Source organism: Hibiscus syriacus, unplaced genomic scaffold (genome assembly GCF_006381635.1).
Source record: "Hibiscus syriacus cultivar Baekdansim isolate YM2019G1 unplaced genomic scaffold, ASM638163v2 tig00110156_pilon, whole genome shotgun sequence".
NCBI lineage: Eukaryota > Viridiplantae > Streptophyta > Magnoliopsida > Malvales > Malvaceae > Hibiscus > Hibiscus syriacus.
In genome coordinates, this window is record NW_024062606.1 from 3,227,935 (window position 1) to 3,250,577 (window position 22,643).

General features: G+C 33.6%; 2 protein-coding genes and 1 pseudogene across 2 annotated transcripts; all 3 read right to left on the minus strand.

The window, feature by feature from the left end:
• Positions 1 to 8,025: 8,025 nt before the first annotated feature.
• Positions 8,026 to 12,026, minus strand: LOC120216091 (ATP-citrate synthase alpha chain protein 1-like). The gene is made up of 13 exons (XM_039213605.1): positions 11,941 to 12,026; positions 11,726 to 11,852; positions 11,302 to 11,478; positions 11,059 to 11,220; positions 10,915 to 10,995; positions 10,627 to 10,678; positions 10,408 to 10,524; positions 10,233 to 10,312; positions 9,879 to 9,974; positions 9,670 to 9,771; positions 9,250 to 9,366; positions 9,041 to 9,157; positions 8,026 to 8,315 (listed from the first exon to the last, which is right to left on the minus strand). The coding sequence occupies exons 2-13, from the start codon at positions 11,822 to 11,824 to the stop codon at positions 8,244 to 8,246; spliced, it is 1,272 nt and encodes a 423-aa protein (XP_039069536.1). The 5' UTR covers positions 11,825 to 11,852; positions 11,941 to 12,026; the 3' UTR covers positions 8,026 to 8,243.
• Positions 12,027 to 15,349: 3,323 nt separating this feature from the next.
• On the minus strand, positions 15,350 to 17,112 carry LOC120216094 (DNA-directed RNA polymerases I, II, and III subunit RPABC5). The gene is made up of 4 exons (XM_039213606.1): positions 16,950 to 17,112; positions 16,793 to 16,851; positions 15,664 to 15,758; positions 15,350 to 15,571 (listed from the first exon to the last, which is right to left on the minus strand). The coding sequence occupies exons 1-4, from the start codon at positions 16,983 to 16,985 to the stop codon at positions 15,546 to 15,548; spliced, it is 216 nt and encodes a 71-aa protein (XP_039069537.1). The 5' UTR covers positions 16,986 to 17,112; the 3' UTR covers positions 15,350 to 15,545.
• A 585-nt stretch (positions 17,113 to 17,697) lies between these two features.
• LOC120216092 lies at positions 17,698 to 20,335 on the minus strand (annotated as a pseudogene).
• Between the last annotated feature and the right edge of the window lie 2,308 nt (positions 20,336 to 22,643).

The following is a 22,643-nucleotide window of genomic DNA, read 5'->3' on the forward strand; positions in this document are numbered from 1 at the left end:
CTAGGAATAGAAGAAGATCTAATCATAAAAAATTTATGCAACAAAATACGGTTTTTTGTGTAATGTACAAACTACAAGCTTATCTTTCTGCACGAGTGGATGGTGTAGATGAAACAATTGGGTGCGTTTCTATAAGGAGACGGCTGTCGTTTTGCATAAAATCTATGTGAGAAACTCGAAAGAATACAAAGTAAAATCTACGTAGGTTCAAGCCATAGTATCACTTCAAAACATTTTAACCACATAGGCAATGACACAACTCCATAGCCTTTGTTTAATGGGAACGCTGTTGAAATCATAAGATTACATAATGAATAAAGGTCGGCATCATTTGTCTAAAATTGGGTTAATTTAATTATAGTATGGTTTAACTAGTTTATTAATTCAGTTTAAACATTTATTCATATATATTGATTAACGGTAATTCAATAAATTATAAATTAAACTATTAATTGATCATTTATGGTTTATTATTCTTAGTTTGAACAAAAAATCATTAGTCGATGGTCTCAAATACATGTCTTTATTCGAGTTCTTGTGTAGGTAAAAAATCTTGGTGGGAAACTCACCCTGTAACACCCTAGACCAAATATAACACACAATCGACCGACGTAGGATGTCACACGGAACCACCGGAGTGGCTGACCAACACCGTACTCTTTTCTTGTACTATAAAATGACCATTTCCACAAATAAAACATCCATGAAATAATATAATTTAAAACTTTATACTGTGGAGTTCCCATAATAAATATTTACAATTAAAATATTACATACCGAATCTTAATAAAATTTATGACTCAACTGATACAACATGGTTTAGAACATATACATGCCCTTCAAAAACTGTTAAGACGTACTCTGAATCTGCACTGGGTCTGGACCTTGATCTATCTACTGCTCCTCAAACTCTCGATCTATTGACATGCCCACAAAAAACAATCCAAATGCCGAGCTAACTAGCTTAGCGCCACACTAACAACTAAAACATACTAAAGTTTGTCATTGAAATGCTCAAGCTATTAAGTCTACTGCTATCTGGTCTACTTTTAGTGAGTATACTCGTATAATCACTCTCTATTCTATGGTAGACACCATGGTGCGGCTAAGGGTTCTACATATCGGAGCTCACACACCTCTCTAGTCTAACAAGAATGTGGCCCCCGGAATATCTGCATCGGATACCACACTCTTGACTAGCCCACTCCTTGAGTGTCAGACCTTGCGCCCAAACTAGCCAACTTAAAGTGCCTTGTGCACTCCTTAAGGATATCCAGACTGAATCTATGTTTTCGACTCTGCTATCTTTTCTAAAAGAACTCGAGTGTCCTGGTCGTTTTCCTGGGCATTCAAACAAGGTTGGTCTTATTTCACTCTATTTTATTCTCGTTCTACGTTTGAATTAAACATCATTAATGTTCTCACTTGAAGTCTTATGTGAGGAAATACTGAAGTGCTGGGGTATCTTGAGTCTAATTCCCCTAAAAAATGATCTTTTTGCCCAAAACAATCTGAAAGTATCGATACTAGCCCAAGAGTATTGATACTCCTGCAAAGTTTTGATACTTTATATAAGTATTGATATTTTTAAACATTCTGTTTTGTCCAGTTTGAAACTTTCTGGGAGTTTCGAAACTATGACCCAAAGTTTTGATACTCTTGCCCAAAAAATCACGAATTTGCCCAAAACGAAGAACAAGTATCGATATTATCCCTATAGTATCAATACTCTACCTGTAGAAGTCATAAAACACATACGAAAATGCCATATTTCAATCTCAAAGACCCTAGTGAGGTCCTCAAACATTCTTTAAAGTTTTATGTGATTACAAAGAGCATAAATAAAAGGCTCTATATCATGTTTCTAACATAAATCACGTAATCTACCATTAACATATAACATTAAGCTTCATAACTTACTCTCAAGTTAGAACTCATTTCTAATGATCACCGAGAGAATAGAAGAGTTGATAGTGTGTTACCTTGTTTCTTGCTTGCTAGAAACTCTCTCAAGTTAACCAAGGGGTAACTTCTCTTTCTCTCTTGCTTTAGCATTTTTTCCTACCTCTCTTACTAAATAAAGACAAAAAAAGGGTTTACTAAACTAGCTAAGCTCCTAGATTAAAGATTAAGATGCTCTAGGTAACTTGAATACACTATAATCAAGCTTGGATTCATGGATCCCCTTAACCTCCATAAAACTCATTTTTGAAAATAAATTCTAAAACTTACAAAATGAAGCTTATAAAAAGCTTGAAGGATGGATGAAAACATTTTTAACTTGGCTACAACAAACTAAGCTTAGTGTTGAACTATGTTTCGATATAACAATTTAAGGTAAAATGGTTTTTGGACTTGAATTGAATTTACAAGAGAAGAGTTTTTCATTCTTATTTCATTTTTCTCTTGTATATATTTTGTTCTTGTGAGCTCAATCTTGTAAACACCTACCTTAGAGAGGTTTTCTTGTTTACATTTCTTATCCTTTTGTAAAGGGGAAAGATTCTAGCTAATCCCGTGTAAAAGCTAGGGAAAGGTTCTAGTTTAGCCCGGTAAAACTAGGGAGTTTGTAAGGTTACTCTTTATCCTCAAAAGAAAGAACAAATTAGTGAATTTGTTGGAAAATCCTTGGTGAGGAGCTAAGGTAGTGGACGTAGACTTTGATTGAGAAAGTCGAACCACTATAAATCGCTGTGCAATTCTCTATCTTTCAATCTCCTTACTCCCTAAACACAAAACTGTTCCGACCCCTCTTTACAAACCGTTCCGGTTGTCGATTCGAGCTTCCGAAAATCCTAACAATTGGCATCAGAGTCTAACTCGTTAAGAAGGTTTAACCACCTTGAGACGATCCTAGAAGAAGCTCTACCAATTCCCGATGCAACCGACAAAGAAATGACTTTTTCCTCCGATGCTTATTATCTTGAAGTATATCCTATTATGGATTCACAACCGGTCAACAAGCCACCCTTCTTCAATGGAGCAAATTATGCACATTGGAAGAATAAGATGATGTACTTCATTCAATCATACAATCTAGGAGCTTGGTACTCAATCATGGACGGTTACTCCTCTCCACCCGGCAAGTACAACGATTGGAGTAGAGAAGAGCAGAAAAATTTTCAGTGTAATTCTAAGGCTATACATATTCTATTTTGTGCTTTAGGCCCAAATGAATATGGAAGAGTCTCATCTTGTTCCAGTGCCAAAAAGATTTGGGATAAGCTCCAAGTCACTCATGAAGGAACCGACGAAGTGAGGGAATCAAAGAAAAGTCTTCTCAACCATAGCTACGAGAACTTCAATATGAAACCCAATGAAGACATCAAAGCTATGACGAATAGATTTTCCGTGATTGTCAACGGTCTCAAGGGATATGGAGAAGCAATCTCTAATGAGAAGCTTGTGAGGAAGGTGATTTACTCTCTCCAAAGGAGTGGCAATCGAAGAAGACGACCATTATCGAAGCTAAAAACCTAAAGTCTCTCACTCTCGAAGAGCTAATTGGTTCCCTTCTCACTCATGAGATGATGGTAAAGGAAGATGAAGAAAGGGAAGAGAAGAAAAAGGTAGGCATTACCTTCAAATTCACCAATGAAAGCTATCAAGAATCAAGTGATGAGGTGGATGAAGAAGAAGATGAACAAGAAGAAGAGATGGTCAAGCTCTTGAAGGAACTCGAGATTCATGATTTCCAAGGAAGTAAAACATGAATCAACCAAGAAGAAGAGTCCCCCGGTGTGCTTCAATTGTCAAAGAAAAGGGCATGTCAAATATGAATGTCCTCTTCTAAAGAAAAAGGGGAAGAAGGCATTTGTTGAATCTTGGAGTGATGAAGATGATTCCAATGATGAAGATGAAGTAGTCAACCTATGCCTCATGGTCACTCATGAAGAAGTTGAGGTATCTTCTAACTCAAATGAATTTAATTCATTTACTTTTGATGAGTTACAAGATGCTTATAATAGGTTGTATTTGGGATTTGAGACCATGAATTCCAAATATACGAAATTAATTTATAAACTCAAAATTAAAGATAATTTTATTTTGAAAGCAAAAGTTGATTTTGAAAATCAAAATGAAATTTTGAAAAATGATTTAGAGCTTTAAAAAATCAAAATAAATGATTTAGAAAAGAAAAATTTTGAGTTAGAAGTTAAGCTTGAAGGCTTAACAAAAGAAAAAGAATTAATTTCTAAAAATAACCTATTATGTGTAAAAATGGCAAAATGCTCACATTACCATTTTCATGGTCATTTGGAACATACTTGTCCTTTGAAGAAAGGAAAACGTTTTAAAATTAGACAAGTTTGGGTTCCAAAAGGAACAATGGGCATTGAAACTAATGTTCAAGGATCCAAAGCAATTTGGATACCAAAATCTACTTAAATGTCTCTTGTAGGTGTGTGGGAGCAATGGTGATGAAAGTGATGATATTCAAGATGCTCTAGCCACATTTGAAAAAGGAATGGGTAACCTCTAAGCTTAATGCTTTTAATTTAGGTTATTTGGTTGCTCATTTGATTTTAAGCATGCATGAGTTTTGGTTTTAAATGATTATGCATCATTGTTTTAATCTCATGTATGTTGAAAAGATGATTATGATGAACATTTATTTTTGAGAATTTTTAGTTCATCATAATGAATTTTGTTCAAAATTGGTTTTAAATGCTAATGATATCTCTCTAGCAATTGATATCAAACTTTTTAAAATTGCATAACATTTTTGGAAAACTTTATGCAAATGCACTTAATTTTAACAATTGGTATTAATATCAAATTTCAACAATTGGTATTGCATAAAGTATTTTAGACTTGGATATATTGAATTTCATGTGCTACAAACATGTTTGTTATTCTTTTTAGAAATTCAATATTTTGTTTAAGTGTCAAGATCTTAAAAACTTAATTTTGTTTGGAATACATTTATTGAGGGGAGCTTTGATTTTTCAAATGATTTTTTAAATGTAAAATTTACTACTTACTCTCCAAAGTTATTTTAAACTTCAAAGATCGAATTATTTTTGATATAACAAAAAGGAAGAGAAGTTTAGTTTGAAAAATTCAATTTCTTAATGAAAAAGGGGGAGCTTAACATTTTCATATATTTTCCAACAACTAGTATCTTTTTCATTAAACATTTTATTAAGGGGGAGTTTTTGCCAAAAATAATTTTTCAAATGTTTTGTTATATCAAAAAGGGGGAGATTGTTGAACTATGTTTCGATATAACAATTTAAGGCAAAATGGTTTTTGGACTTGAATTGAATTTACAAAATGTATTTGGACTTAATTGAATTTATTCAAAATTTACAAAATTAATTCAAAGTTCTTTTAATTTAAAATTGAGCACAAAAATGTTTTTATAAATAGTAATTTACTATTTGAACAGTAAATTACTATTTGAACAGTATCCCGAGGCTCAAAAATTCTAGTATATAAAAGGGGAACCGATTCCCCCAAGGGGGTACCGATTCCCTCACTGTTCATCAGCCCAACGGTCATAATATTTGAATATTATGAAGGGGTATCGATTCCCTATGAAAGGGTACCGATTCCCCCCATTCTGGGCAGCCTATTTTTGTAGAAAAATCATTCCCAAACGGCTCTAAAACATCCCCAAAGGCTAGATATGACTTCAAACACATTCCAAGCTATAAATACAAGCTAAGGACACTTGAAGAAGTAAGAGAACAACTATCCAAGCAATCAAACACAAGAGAAGAGTTTTTCATTCTTATTTCATTTTTCTCTTGTATATATTTTGTTCTTGTGAGCTCAATCTTGTAAACACCTACCTTAGAGAGGTTTTCTTGTTTACATTTCTTATCCTTTTGTAAAGGGGAAAGATTCTAGCTAATCCCGTGTAAAAGCTAGGGAAAGGTTCTAGTTTAGCCCGGTAAAACTAGGGAGTTTGTAAGGTTACTCTTTATCCTCAAAAGAAAGAACAAATTAGTGAATTTGTTGGAAAATCCTTGGTGAGGAGCTAAGGTAGTGGACGTAGACTTTGATTGAGAAAGTCGAACCACTATAAATCGCTGTGCAATTCTCTATCTTTCAATCTCCTTACTCCCTAAACACAAAACCGTTCCGACCCCTCTTTGCAAACCGTTCCTGTTGTCGATTCGAGCTTCCGAAAATCCTAACACTTAGAATACTTGAAACTTGACTCTTGAAAGGAAGAAGAAATGGAAACTAATGGAAGGAAGAAGAAGAAGAAGAGTGGGTGAGATATTATGGGGACTTTAGTTACGTTAAATGATATAAAAAGAGGGAAAGTTTTCAGCTTTAACAAAAAAGGTAAACTACACTTTAAGTCCTTCTTCTATTTACTAACTTTTAAAAACACCATTTTCCTATAATTATTGGGCCAACCTAAGCACAATACTCTTAAGAATTGGTCTAAAATTGGCTTGGAAAATCTAATGGGCTCTACTGACGGGTTTCGAGTTGACCGAAACTTCTAACCCGAAATTCGGGGCATTACACACCCACTAAAATCATGTCTACGAACCTAGATCAGTCTGAACTAGTCAAAATAAAACCTTGGGAATCAGAAGAGAAAAAAAAATCTAAATAAGAAAATGACCTTGGAAGAGAGATGAGTATTTACCTCTCTTTTGTCTTGTATTATACGTGACTCAATGAGACTAAAAGAAATCGATTCTTTCTAAATGAATTTATTTGTTTCGAAATATAATTTCAAAACCAAAGGTATCACAAAAAATTATTAGGGTTGGTTCAAGTGAAAAAAAACTTTATATACATTAAGTAGAGTCTTAGATTTGAGTCCTTCTGTACGTAAAAAAAATCTATATTGAGAGACTTATCCACCAAAACTAGACGTGATAGAGGGGTTGGTTAATATTTATATATTTAGTTATTTTAAAATATTTTTTAATTATATAATTCTTCATTGACTTAGAGTCCACTAAATGTGTGACATATTACACAAAATAAATTTGGATTAGTGGAGAAATAGGAGGAAATAGATGAGGTTGAGAAAAGTGAGTAGATGAGCATGAGTTAATGGATGATCTATTGATGCAACTCCAAAAGAAAGACTTGTCCAATAATCTAAACAATATGCCACCATGGAAAAAGCATATTCATTATTTTTCCTCATGCCATCCCACCGTTACCTTAATTATCTCTAATTACCATTAACTTATTAAATATATCAAAATAAAGTTTACACACAATAAGATTTAAAGACTAATTACATAAAGTAAGGGTCAGATACTCAGATCTGAAATATCAAAGTTAGTGATCCAATAAGAGCAAGACAAATTATTTCAACTTTTGATGGTGAAAAAGTAGACAGATTCGGATAATGAACAAGTGAGTTTATCAAGGTCCACTTCCGGATCACGGGTCACCAATTCTCAAATCATCAGCTCTTTAAACCCCACTAGCAAGAGCAAAATTCTCCCATTAGCTTTTGAGACACCCCCATTGGATATATATATATATATATATCTGTTCCTTGGGTGGCGGACGGGGGTCAGAGGTTTCGGTTTCGGATTCCGTTGATCCCCACCCTCCGCCGCCGTAAACTGTTTGCCGCTGCTTAGACCGATAGCTCGGCCTAAACAGAAGCACGCATGGAAGATAGATATATGCAGTGGAGGGTTTTGGCTAATGCAATGGCAAATTGGCAAGTCACGAGAAGGGCAATGAACTCATATCTATGAGTCTTTTTTATCTGGATATGTATATATATATATATATATATATATATATATATATATATATATATATATATATATATATATATATATTGTTTGTTGTATGGTATTAAGCGTTTTCAATCATGGTTGTTGAAATGTAATAAAAAAGAAGCTGTGCGATTAGAGCAGAAACTCACCCTTTGATTGACGTGTGAATTTGCTTGTTTCGAGATTTGCTGTCTGTTGCTGCAAATGGATCGAGTAATTTATTACAAATTTAGTCCTGTATTTTGTGAATGACTCGGTTGATTGATTTCATTAGGAAAGTTATGGCGGTGACACAAGAGAGAGCACATTTCTACTAAGATCTTTATTGTTCACAAATGCCATCTGTGTCTGCCTGAGATCTCGATTTTCATTTCTCCGCAGACAATTTCAGATGGTTCAGTAATATGAACTAAAACTTTACTTTATGAGGCTTCTGCCACAATTTCAAATAGACATCTAATCAACATATCCCAAAGGAAAAAGGAAGCGTAAAACAATCTGAAACTGAATACAAGAACCGACCACTTATGCAGTTGCAGTGATGTATTGGATGGCCTCCTGGCATATACCAGTCATTGTAGCTTCAGGACCATAAACCTGTGAGACAAGCATCCAAACAATTTATATGTTACGGTGACTAAACGATCCTAAAATAATAAAAAGGACAAGAACGCGTAGATTTATGTAAAAAGTTTTAGAACTATACGAGAATATATCAGACATCAAAATCCTAATTATATATATAGTTGTATAAACACAATAAGGGGCGGAGATAAAAAAAATATTTTGGGGTGTCAAATTTAAAAATTATGTGAAGATTTTCTTTTTAAGTGAGAAAATTGAGTTTTAATTTTTTTTCTTTTGTTAAATACTTTTTAAAAGATGAGATCAATTTCTTTTTAAAGTGTGTCAAAATCTTTTTAAAAAGTGATGTCATTTTTCTTCTTTATATATTATATTATATATATATAATTTATATGGCAAAAAAGAAATTTTAAAAACTTGTAGGGTGTCAATTGACACCCGTCAATAGGTACTGGCTCCGCCAGTGAACACAATAACTCTAGTTGAATAAAATTATATCGCGAATGAAATTCAGGTCACAAAATCTGACAATATATATGAACAATTTTTAAATTTATCTTTCCGAATAGATATACCTTATCTTTTTCCTTCTTTTATTTATTCATATTTAATTAACGGGAAGGGAAGGGATTGTCCAGGTCATAACAAGGATTTAAGCATTTCAGGTCATTTGTTCATCTTCATTTGCATTATTAGATTTGGAGTGTTATATAAGTAGTTGTATAGGATAGGGATACCTCAATGGGGATGCCAATTTCATCTCCAAGTGCCCGCATTTTTGCAAGTCCCTTCTGGTAATTGGGACCTCCTCTCCTCACGTATATGTGCATATTGGCTGCTTTGAGCTTTAATTCCTGTAAAAATGATTTAGAATAGCATTTCTGGTTATTCTTAAATGTATATGAAGGATGATGAATAAAGCAAATGCAAATATAATTGAGCTCACCTTCTCCTTCAAGGCTCGAATGATGCCATTGAATGTAGCGCCCACATCGGTAAAGTTGGCTATTCCACCACCGATTACAAGGGCTCTTTCACGACCATCAGGTTCAGCAGTTGCACACTGTAGAGGAACAATGAAATTATTTGTACGGCCAAAATCATAGAAACCAGTTTGACTCAAGTGTGAGTATTGGATAATACGTGTCTCCAAGTTTTTTCAGATCATTTGGAGGTCATATCATAATCTCATACCAGCCGTCTAAGACTGGTGATTCAAGAAAATAAAGAGTATGAGCAACATAGACTAGGCTAATGTATCATAGAATCTTCAATAAAGTTGGTGGACAGCATTAGCTGGTCAAGTACAAGACAGAGTTTCAACTCTAACAATGTTATAATGTGAATAAAGTTACAGGATTCTTACATCAATTACGACTCTGGCATACTGCAAAACTTCCTCTTCGTTGGGTGCTCCACTGTATTCGGCATAATTCCCGAGCTCAGAAGCGAATCCAAGATCTCCAACCTGACGGGGCATATATATATAAGTAAATTAAAACATGGCCAATAATTCAAATCACCAGGCTTTAGTCTTATCCTGAAAACTTTGAATGCAGAAAACAGAGGACCAACCGTATCGGCATAGATGACACTAGCACCTCCTCCAGCAACCATTGTCCAAATGCGTCCCTTAGGGTTCAACACGGTAAATTTCAAAGATGCACTTGTCTGCAAAATTTTAATTTAAAAGTTAATATTTTACTTGTGGATGAAGGTACTAAATGAACATCACACTTCAGCAGAGAAGAATTCTTAGATTGTAATTTTTTCAGTAAAACAATCATTAAGACTGAATTGAAATTCAGGTTTACTTTAAGATAACATATAAAAATTGTCATATCTGCCATATCAGATATAGATCAAGTTTCTTCTGCAATTAGGTGATTAGCAAGTAAAAGACTTTGCCATCTAATACATCTAGAATACCTTCTCATCTAGCCCATGAATATAGCTTTCAGTTGCACTCATTACTCTTCCAAATGGCATTGGGAATTCAATATTACCCCCCTACAGAGAAATGAAATTGCATCAGATGCTTTCTTCCCAGCTCCATATTACATTGAATTGATAAAATTAAGAAAATATTGATGAAAGGGGATATACTTCTTGAAGTTCTTGAAAGAAGCAGTGTCATCAAGCTCGCCTCTCATATCCAAAGGATAAGGCTTTTCATCAACCAGTGTGAAAGGGTTCATCTCAAGGAAAGTGAAGTCAAGATCTAACATTTTGGCATTTTGAAACTTGAAAAAGTTAATGGCAAGTTCCAAACTTTAATACGAATACCGAAGAGTATTAGGTTCAAAACCGATATATGGCATACCTTGAAATAGAGTAAAGATCACTTTGATGAACTCCTCAATTTCTCCTTTGATCTATAATTATATAACATAGAATTGTCAAAGATTCAGAGTGTATTTTACTGTATTCAGATATATAAATTTACTGATTTAATTGGTAAAGTTCTAAAGTTGACCATTACACAAGGAAAGCGCTCCAGTTATGAAATAGAAAATCCAGTACTGGAAATTAATGACCTTAAAGTACTAGTGAAACTACGATCAAGATGCAGAAACAGCTCGCAAAATCATTAACTATTTGGAAAAATTACCTCCAAGGGAAGGGTTGCAACAAGTGGGGCACAAGCCTCTGATGTGAAAGATGAATCGGTTGGGACAAATATGGTCTTTACCTGTATTAAGGTACCACCGTAAGAAATAGAAGAAATAAAGAATTTTAGCTTATCTTACAGTACCTTGTCCCAGTTCTCTTCAATTTCAATTCCTCCACACTCTGAAAAGCTAATGCTGTTACCGAGTCGCTCCGAGACAATGTTAAGGTAGAACTCTTCATTGTGAGGAATGAAAGGTTCAACAATGAATGTTGTTACAGGTCCTTTACATCCACCCATTTCCACCTGCAAGTCATCGAGAGGTTAACACAAAGCCTAACCTTAAACCTTACCAATAATATCAAATTAAAGGTAGTAAGTAGTAACCTCTTTGCCGAGGCGCTCTTTCACAAAAGCAATAACTTGAGCGAAATCAAGATTTAAGCCAACCAAACCACTCTTCCCACGCTTTCCAAACAACATATCAGGTTTAACAACCAGCTTCTGCGACAAAATCCATGGCTCCTTCTCTGCTAACTCATTGAAATCAGTTGACTCCGTCACCTAAACTCAGCAGCACAACCAAGCAAACAATTTGAAATTCAATACTTGCAGCAATCATTCATAAATGAATCAAGGAAAGATAAACATCCTCCAAATTATATTCAAAAGTTCCTGATCTGGACAGAGTACTATTCTTTCGTAAAATAAACAAGTAATTTTGTTTCGAAATACTACTAATAAATTATGTGGCTAAACATGCGAAATATTGAAGGAAAAAAAAAGATCCGAAAGGAGAAATTGAACTGACTTGTGCAGATTTGATTGGCAAATCTTTTCCGGAAAGCCTTTTGAAATGCTGCTTCAACAATCTCTTGGAATCGTACTCTCTGATCTTCTTGCGCGCCATTTCTTCGTTCTTTCCCTCGTTCTTTTCTCTGCAAAATCAAGGCGTAAACCTTTATAATTCAGATCTGGAAAATAAAATCTCATGAAAGATGAGAGAAAATTGAAATGGAAAAATACCGTTGAAACACAGGCGGTGGTAGTTAGAGACTTAGAGCTATTGCGTTCGAAACTCTGTTTTGTCACTCAAGTTTTCGTTTGGTGTATGTATTTATATTCGAGGATTTGGATTTTTTTTATTCTTTTATTTCTGTTCATTGCTGAAATCAAACAAATGCATTTCACCTAACCGCTACATACCAAATTTTAAATAAACAATAAATTATTAATTAATAGTTTACTAATTATTATTTAATATATAAATTATAAAATATTCATTTGCTGAAATCAAACACATGTGATACATCTAACCGCTACGTACTAAATTTTTACATAATTTATATGTCATATACTTTTTCTTAATAAAATGTTATTATAAATTAACAGCTAATAAGATTAATTCAAAGGATTCTCGGTTAATCAATAACTCTAATGCTAATTTTTTATATCTTAATATAAGTATTAGGGTAAAGTACACAAATGATCTTCTTATTATAGAATATTTCTTTATTGAGTCTTTTCACTATTAAATGTTACAAAATGGTCCATCGACTATAGGGAGTTGCTTTGTTGAGTCCCTCGACTATTAAAAGTTACAAAATGGTCACTCTACTATTCATTATGTTCCAAACTCGTCCTTTTCCGTTAAAAATTAACGGTCACCTGAGCTGAACGTTGACGTGTTGACTGAGATATGGTAGTCATTGAGAGTATGCGATCATATTTATCATATCTCAGTCAGTAGGTTAACGTACATCTCAGAATGTTGTTAAAAAATTTAACGAAAAATTACGGTTTTAGATCATAATGAATAGTCGGATGATCGTTTTATAACTTTTAAAAGTAGAAGGACTCAACAAAACAACTCCTTATAGTCGGAGGACCATTTTGTGATATTTAATAATCAAAAGATTGAATAAAGCATTATCTTATGATTAAAGGATCATTTTTCCCCAGTATTATTACGATTAACATAAGTTGAAACCGATAATAAAGACATTTGTCCATTTAATAAACATGCTATTTTTTATCTTATTTCAATTAATGTGTGAGTCACGATGACATTAGAGTGGACTACTCTATGCTGTTTCAGTCCAAATGTTGGAACTTTAAGATAGAGATTTGATGAAGAAGACGTCAGGTGCACTCATAGCCGTTGATAATGTATGTATTTGAGGGTGATGATGACAAAAGGCGGCTGCTGCTATTCCAGTCCAAGTTTTGGAATTTTTAAGATACTGCAATGCTTACATTATTAAATATCAAACAAGTAATATATGTGATTCTTATTTTTGAAGAGTGAAATGATCATCCAGCTCAGTTGGTAGAGCACAAGGTTCTTAATCTTGAGGTTGTGAGATCGAGTCTCATGGAGGGTATTTCATAATTTGGAGGTCTCCTACGGAAGTTGCTCTCAACTTAGTGTTGGAGGCAGCCTACTATCTTACTTCCCCTTACCCCCCATTATATATGGGAACAAAGGACAGCCATTTATTTTTTATTTTTGAAGAGTCCAGTTAAAATATTTCAAACTTTTGTACGCATTTAACTATCGATGTTTTTCTAATAAATTTCAAGTTGAGCGGCTTGTCGTTTTGACAATGTTATCAACGCTTTTGTTGAGCTTAATTTGAATTGCATATTTTTCTTAGACTAAAGAGTAAATATTATATATATAGTGCGTATTCTCAAAGCCCGTGTCCCATCGTATTTTAATTGAAACAAGCAATCATGCAGTACGAACGCATACGAACTTAAACTTACAAAATTTTAGAGAAAAAATATATTTTCAATAGAAAATACAATTAGGGGACGACTGCTCCCACTCATCCCGCCTAGGTCCATCCCCTGATGCAGTTAGACCTTTGGTTTGGCAGTGAAGCAACCTTAGAATTGTTGGTCACTTGCCATGATTTGGACATTGGTAATCTCTCACTTTCTTCTATCTTCTTGAGTCGTTTTAAAGAGTTAACTATACCCCTTTTAAAATCTTTTAAAACATGAATTGGTGTACTATATAGTATTAATAATAAAAAGATGGTTGAAACCAATCAAATTATTATAGTATTAAAGTTGGGTTCGGAATGCGAGTCAAGAAGGAAGAAATTGATGATTTGTTGCATGAAAAAATAAATAATTCATTTGAGTCAACACTGACGGCACAAGAAAAATAAACATTGTGGTTCTGATTTGATTTCCACAGAAAACAAACTCCCTGGGTTCGCCGGAGCTGTAAAATATATTAATTATGAAGATTATTTGACTTTAGTAGCACTGCACTGACTAGTCCCAAATGCACTTCAAACCCCACGATATTTGGGTATGCTTTCTAACTCTAAGGGTAAACTATACCAAACTTTTAAGATTCGTAATATAATCATTAGTTTTTTCGTTCGTTTTCATTATAATTATTATCGTAGATTAACGTGACACGTTAAAATCATTTTATTCTAAAATTTTAAAATCTTCTTCTAAATGAATAGCCTCCATCTCTTTTTACGCAGTCACCATTTCATCACTGAACACATTACTCATTGTATTTGCACCATAAGTACGGTATACAAAACCCAAAGTACCGGTGTTCTAAAGTTTTTGGTAAATTACCGATAAAATTTAGTACAATTTATGGGAGGATGGTAGTATTTTTATTTCCTTCTGGGGCAGACAGTATTGACCTTTGCTTATTAATTTTTAGGTAAATTATGCGTTCAGTATTTAAATTATCGATTTTGGTTCATTTTAATACTTAAAATTTTAATTTCTTTCAAAACCATGTCTAAAAATTAGTTTTTATTTCATATTAATACCCCAATTCAAAATTTAACATTAAGTTCTGAAAAACATAAAAATATAAGTACTTAAACAAACCAAGACTGATTATTTAGGTACTAAATGCACAATTTACCCTTATTTTTATGGCCACAGCAATCTAGCCAAGAGCTCCTTTTTGTTTTATTTGTACCATTCAATGGACCATAGATTTGGTAATTTCCTCGTTTCTACTTAGAGGTAGCATTTTTCCATATTCTTGTTTTTGGTATTACTAACTTAGGCTGCGTCCAAGTGCTCGCATATTCATATTTGTACAACAAAATTTAACCAACATATACAGATTAAATTGGATGTTAGCTGCTTTTAATGAACAACCTATGGCTGCATATAAACTCTGTATTATTCTTCAGAAAATATCCTGCTTTGCAGATATATAAAACAAATTTCAAATGTTCAAATATTTATCTTTCTAAAGATAATTATAAGAAGTTAAACTTGGAATTTCATATAAAGTACCTTCTGATTCTATCTTTGGAGCAGGAAGAGATTAAAGACCTTTCCATTGTACATTAGTCTGATATTCAGGATAAATACCTAAAGCATCAAATTCATAAATCATCGCCTTTGACCACACAATTGTCCCAAGAAACAACATAGATAGCATTCGAATCACTTTTCAGCATTTGAAATCCCAGATAGTTTTCATACATACAAGGATTCACCGTAGAACTAAAACTAAAGATAACAACTAGACTAATACTATTTAAGTCCTTTCATTTCTATGGATTCAGACCATGGTCCACTTACACAAAACTGATAATCTTGGAACAGAGCATTAAGTTCTACATGTTTTCTCAACTGGTCTCCGACTTCTCCAATGCTGCCAAAAAGAATACGGAGAGTCAATGTAAGGCAATAACAATGAACTTCCATGAACGGAATGAGAGCAGGAAAGGGAGGCAGATAAATTACTGTTGTAGTTCAGAAGCTTCTCGATGAGGTCCACATGAGTCATTAGCATTCTCCTACAGCAATATCGAACCAATCCCAAAGCATCAAGAGCATCTCTGCAGGTCAAAAAAATTCACGGTTTATTCTCTGCAATATCATTCCAATTGTTGATGCCTTGGATGAGTTCTGTTAATGAAGACTGATTCAAAGATCAGCAATAATCAAATAATAAATAGATTTGATTATGATTTGCATCAACCTGCAACATAGAAATATCAAATACATGCTCCGTCTCTCGGATGCATTTACTGATGTTTCAGCAAATGGAAATGGTACAAAAGAAGTCGATGGGCATGAATAACTCAACCACATGATTGAGAAATGATTCAGATTTCAAATTGCTGAAAGGCAATTAGGATTGATTTATTATTTAGCTAAACCATTTCTCTCTTTACCAATATATTCCTCCACTTCCAGAACTTTCAACTTCCCTTAGCAATCAAACAATCTAATTTCTCCAGTATTTACTTCTTAAATCACCCAGTTCCCAATCTCATCCTTGTAAGAATTTTCCTACGAGCTAATTTTCCAAAAAGTACTAGCACCTCTCTTTTTTTAACCAAACTCTTTCCAACAAAGTACCTAATTTGGGTGTTTCTGGATCACACAAATCACTAAGACATGCAAATTAACCAAAGAAAGAACAAAAAAACTTGGAGAAAGGATTTCGGTTTAGCACAAAGGCAAAGTCATCTCCTAGTGTATGAATCCTAAGATTAGTAGCTCTGTAATTGAGAATATAACAGTTTCCATTCAACAAAATGATCATATTAATTGAAAACATGTATCAAATTGTACACAGCTGTGAGTTAGAGGTAAAAGGCAAAGATTTAGACTATTCAGGTTTAAGCACACGCATGGAAATCTTAAGCAACCAGAGCACCCAAATTAAAGCTTCCTTAAAGTGCTCCTAAAGATACCGATCAAGCAGTCACAATAAAGAAGTTTAGACCCAGATAACAGCAACAAACACGAACCAAAGTAAAATCACCAGAAAACAAGTTTTAGGCACACGAGACTATTATTCATAAAAAAAATCACTTAATCCCTTCAAAACAGCTAAAATAGATGGACTGGAATTGACACAAACCCTTCGGTATAGTCGGCCTGGAGAAGATCGAGATAAGTGTCCCATTTGTTACCAATGACCTACAAGAATAACCAAACCAAACTTGCGGTTTAAGAAACAAACAAAGAAAGCGAAACCCTAAAATTCACTTGAAAGAAAGAAACCCACGGGAAAGTACCTTTCCGCAGGTGAAGCAACGAACTGGGATGATCATCTTGCTATGCTACCTGTTGGTCTCGACTTTGAAGTTTGTCCTGCCTCTCTCGGACTACTCACCTTCCAATTTATACTACTACTCGCGCCCTAAAAGCTTCTCACTGGGATTTTAACTTTGCCTAGTAGCGCGGCCGCTTCACCAAATACCGTTGCCTCGAAACTCCGTCGTTTCATACATAAACTAGACCAAAATTTTAGGTTCAGTATGCTCTTAACCCCAATCCAACTCTTTTATTAAGGGTGTACACAATTTGATTTGATAATTTTTTTTAACAATTTATCGAATTTCAGTTCAATTAGCTTGTTTTAAATTTTAATAATTCGTATATAATGTCTTAAAATTATTTCACTGTTTCCCAAACCACCACCATCAATCCATCATCAGTTACCTGCTATCATCATTTAACATCGCCCAACTCTTCACTTACCTTTGGGGCTTTGGCTTAACAATTTATACCATTTAATATTTGGAAACCACTTTTATTAGAACACTTTAATGGACAAAAACATCAAGGCATGGGCAACACCACCTACCATTTGTACACAACCAACAGGCAAAAAGTAAGATAGGGGTGGCTTGGGAGATTGAACAAAGGATGCTTTTTGCCAACTCCATTTCAAGAGAATGGGTACACTTTGAGAAAGGAAGTGGGGATACGCTGGATGTCACACACAATGAAAGGGTAATTATATTTTCATCTTTCAAAGAATTTTGCTTCGCAGTTTTAGGATAAGTACACTTGGACACCAGCAATTTCATTACCATGCATACAGGACAAACTTTGATTGATAAATCACAGTCTTTACATAAGCATAGATGCCTGCACGGCATCACTAAAATGGATACCTCCTTGCCTTTGCAAGCTCTGCAAATAATGTGTTCCTTCGTGGAACTGGAAACACCTTTTGCAGCACCGAGAGGGGCACTGAGAAAATTGTTCGGATCGATGTATGAGGCAGCATCATCGACTTCATTGTCTCCGAAACCTTCCTTCACCTGTTGAGGGCCCTGCGAGATTACTTGCTGAAGGTTGCTCTTCAACAAGTTAACAACCGACTCGTTGTACTTTGCTCTATAATGCCAATTTTGGGCTTCTGCAGTCACCTGCTTTACTCTCTCAACAAGTTCCCTATTCTTGTTGTTCACAGTCTCTAGCTCTCTGTCTTTCTCCCTAAGCTTCTTGCTGATGCCTTTTCGATAGCAGCAAGGAAAGAAGTCGTGTGTTTCTGCTTCATGTCTCTTATTCCCTTTGACAGGTTGTCTTCCTATTAAGAGAATAAAATGAACCAAAAGTTACAAAACCATGCCAACACATTTAAGCCAATATCCAATTACATAGTTATATATAAACCTTTTATTAGAATAATGTGACTGATAATCAATGAAACCCCCAATAAAGTGAGATAATAAAGAAAGAAGACATTTTATTTTTATTGGAATGCATCAGATTGTATCAAATTAATACCTGAATTTTGATGTACTGATCAAACTCCTGTTTCTGACGATCAAGTTCACTTCTAATGTTGTCACCAAGTGACAAGATCATCGATGGTCCTTGTGTCATGCTTCCACTACCAGATGTCACAGTTGAATTTCGCTCATCATCATCATATGATAGCCGCAAGCCAGTTGAGACAGCATTGGGATTTGGAATGTTAGCAGGACAATCGGCTTCCTCTTCACAAATGTTGTAGTTCAAGGAAATTTGTAGCTTTTGCTGCCTTTGAACATCTTCTGTTTCTCTGCCTCTTTTATTGGGTCGAATCATGGGAGTGAGATGTTCATTTACAAAATAATTCACAGGATCAACATTGCACCCGACTGGCACTGATGGTTTTAAAAAATTATGAATCAGTACTGAAAATTTGAGAGGATGCCAAAATAGGGCAGTAAAAGAAATAACTTAAAAATGAATCTAATTGCAAAGGTAAAGTAAAAAGATAGCTTACAGCTTCCAAATAACTGCAATTGGTTTGATGCATTAGCCTGATTCTGATATTGAAGATGATTCTCATCCAGGAAAATGGGAAGCACAGGATTACCGTTGTTGCCTCCCAACATTCTCCTTACAAAACTTAAATTACTTAGATTTCTATAGCTCTTTGATGAATACCCACAACTGAGAATTTGCCTGCCCTAGAAAAGGAAAATACAGTTTAGACTCCAAATTATAAACAATGAATTGATGAAGTACAAATACAGAACAATGAGTCTAGTATCAGGGTTCATTGTCTCCATTTTCGATACCGTCACAATGCAATGTCAGATTATAATAGGCATTAACGAGAAATAAGATTCCATACCAATATGTTATAACAAAAAATACACTACTAATACATGTTCAATCTATATATTCAGGGAAGAAGAAACAAAGTGGCCATGTACTTGTCTTCCTTGTATTAGATTCAAAATAAACGGATTTCTAATTCCAATAATCCATCAAACACCACAAGGACCATCACGGGCTAATCCGGCGAAAGTTCAAGCACATGAATGCTCGCAAACCCCCATATTATATCAAATATATATATCAAATATCTTTAGAAATTCAACCACAAAGGTGACAAACAAACACCTTGGGGAGGAACAGTTTCGTAAAGTTCTCCTTCTACCTCGGCAAAGAAACTTCTACACTGTGGTAAGGGTAAATAAAAGATCACGCAAATGCCTTGGTGATGGTCTCGAAGATCAAGCTTGATAAAAAAGAATAGGACTGAATTTATGAATATTGCTTCCTAGAAAAATACTGTTGTCTTCAAAAAACAAAAGAGTTTCTTTGTCTACATAGAAATTCCATGACAATCAAATTCATATAACCGAAGGTAAAACCTGGACAAAAAAAAAGCTTGGAACTTGATTGTGGGAAAGGAAAATGTTGAGGTAAAAGAAACACAAAACAAAATCAAACCCAGAGATACGAATCCAGTTCTGATCTCTCTAATGATTCCGATGAAACAATTACAAAAAAAAACCCACACACAAAAAAACCAAATTACCTGCGCGAGATGAAAGCACTATCGATTTCGATTCCCACAAAAAGTAAAGTCCCAGATCCTACTATTTCAAAACCAATCCTCAAACACCCAGAAAAGAAGTGAAACCCATAAACAAAACTCAATAAATAGCGAGTCAATAAGAAACGTACCTCAAAATGTAACGTTTACGGAGAAGAAATCAAAGGGATGAACCGATCATTAAGGATCTGAGAGAATCGGGCTCAAAGAAAGATTACAAGAGAAAACAAAGCGAAGAAACGAACGGCTAGAGAATGCAGAAGATAATTAAATAAGAACGAAAAAAGAGAAAAAGAAAGGAGAATAGGCAACGCAGAGTGTGGGGAGAAGGTGGAGAAAGCAAAGAATTATTGAAAATAAATAAATAAAGGGTGGTACAAACAAAACAATGTAGAGCGAGGAAGTAAAGTTTTGTTTTTTTTTTTGGTTTTCTAAAGTAATAAATTTTGAAATTACCGAAGATAACTGCGGCAGTTTGCCAGTTTTTTTTAACGTCTTGTTTGGGTCAATTTATTTAAACAAAAATCAATTAAATCGGTAGTTTCGTTAGGTAGGCCAGCCAATTCCGTAACTTGAATGGAACTTCCATTTTTCCCAATAATTTTTAAATCTACAATAATAAATTTAATATTATAAAATTATATTTTATCAGTTTGATCTTATTTTTAATTAAATTTAGGGTAAATTACGTATTTAGTATATGTACTATCAATTTTGGTCAATTTTAATACCTAAACTTTCAACTTTTTCAAAATCATGTCTAACGTTTAGTTGTTGTTTCATTTTAGTACACTGCTATTAAAAACTTAATGAACGAGCTAATGTGACATAGCTCCGGTGGACGGACGACCAACCGAATGGTGAATCACGAGAGAATGACGAGCTGATCAACATAGTTTAATTCAGGCCCATCGGACGTTAGACAATAGAGATCGAAGGATGAAGAAGTCGAAGATTCCATCATCGATTATCAATTTGGGAATATTGAGGTATTTTTCGGTGAAACAGAGACTGAAATCATGTTTAGGAGGTCGAAAAGGTGTGAGCTAGAAAGTTTGGGCTTCATTGGCAGACAAATGCAACAACCGACGATTGTAGATGCGACGACCGGCGAGCCCGTCCGTTAAATTTTTAACAACTGGTACTAAAATGAAAGTTTAGGTACTAAAACATACTAAAATTAATTGTTCATGTACTAAACGTATAATTTCCCCATAAATTTATTATTAGATTTTAATTAAATTACTTTATTTTAAAGAAAATACCGATTAAACTGATTGGACAAATTCAACTAAAATCATGTAATGATTCAATTCACAAAGTAAATCGATATATGTTTTTGAACGTGAAATTAATTTTGTTATTAATTGATAGTGTATTTATTAATTACATATGCATAATAAAATATTTAGTAGCAAATATTCCCTAATTGAATAATATATATATATATATATATATATATATATATATATATATATATATATATATACTCTACCAATAATCAGTTAGTCTAATACGATGAGGCTCTAGATCCCTTAAACAAAGTCAGGGGTTTGAATTATGACGATTGCGAATGGAGCAAATTGGGTTGAGAGGGTCACTCTTGCCTCTATAGTGTCCGATCCATATTAGTCGATCAATAGATCAAATATAGGTGGTTATACCAATATATATATATATATATATATATATATATATATATATATATATATACTCAACAAATTATAAATTATAAGATATTTGAATGAGATTTGTTTAATTGAATCACAGTTCAATTGAATCAATAATTTCCACTTAGTCTAATGCTTGCACTTTGTTTAGAAATTAAATATTATATAGTTTTAATACTTGAAGAATATATATAGATATACATACGAGGTATAATTTTATTTGACCGACGTAATCCACTTTCTTATATATATATAAAAGTAAATTTATTAAATTTATTGAGTAATTTCGATAGTTAAAGATTTTGAGAGATATATTAAATTATTATATCTGTAATATGCATAATTAATGATTACAAAATTATGGATAATAATATATTATAGTAGTCTCAAATTATTCAAATAATAATTTCAATCATTTGTTTTAAAATATAATAAAGTATAAAAATAGTCTCCAGATTCTAAGATGGTACTTTGTTGAGTCATCTGACTATAAAAATTATAAAATGGTTCCTCGATTATAGGATATTATTTTTTGAGTCCCATGACTATTAAAAGTTACAAAATCATCACTTGACTATTTATTACGTTCTGAATTTTCTTTTTCTATTAAGAATTAACGACATTCTGAAATGGAAGTTAATCTATAGTTTGAGATACGATAAAATTTGATCCTAGAGTTTCAAACGACTATCTTATCTCAGACAGCAGATTAACATCCAACTCAAACCACCGTTAACTGTTTTAACGAAAAAGGATGAGTTTGGAATATAATGAATAGTTGAGTGACCATTTAATAACTTTTAATAGTTGGTGGACTCAATAAAGCAATGCCCTATAATAGGATGACTATTTTATAATTTTTAATAGTCAAAGAACTCAATAAAGCAGTATACTATAGTCAAAGGACCATCTGTGTACTTTACCCTTTGAAATATTTGCATTTTAATTACTATTTTTTTAAAATTTAAATT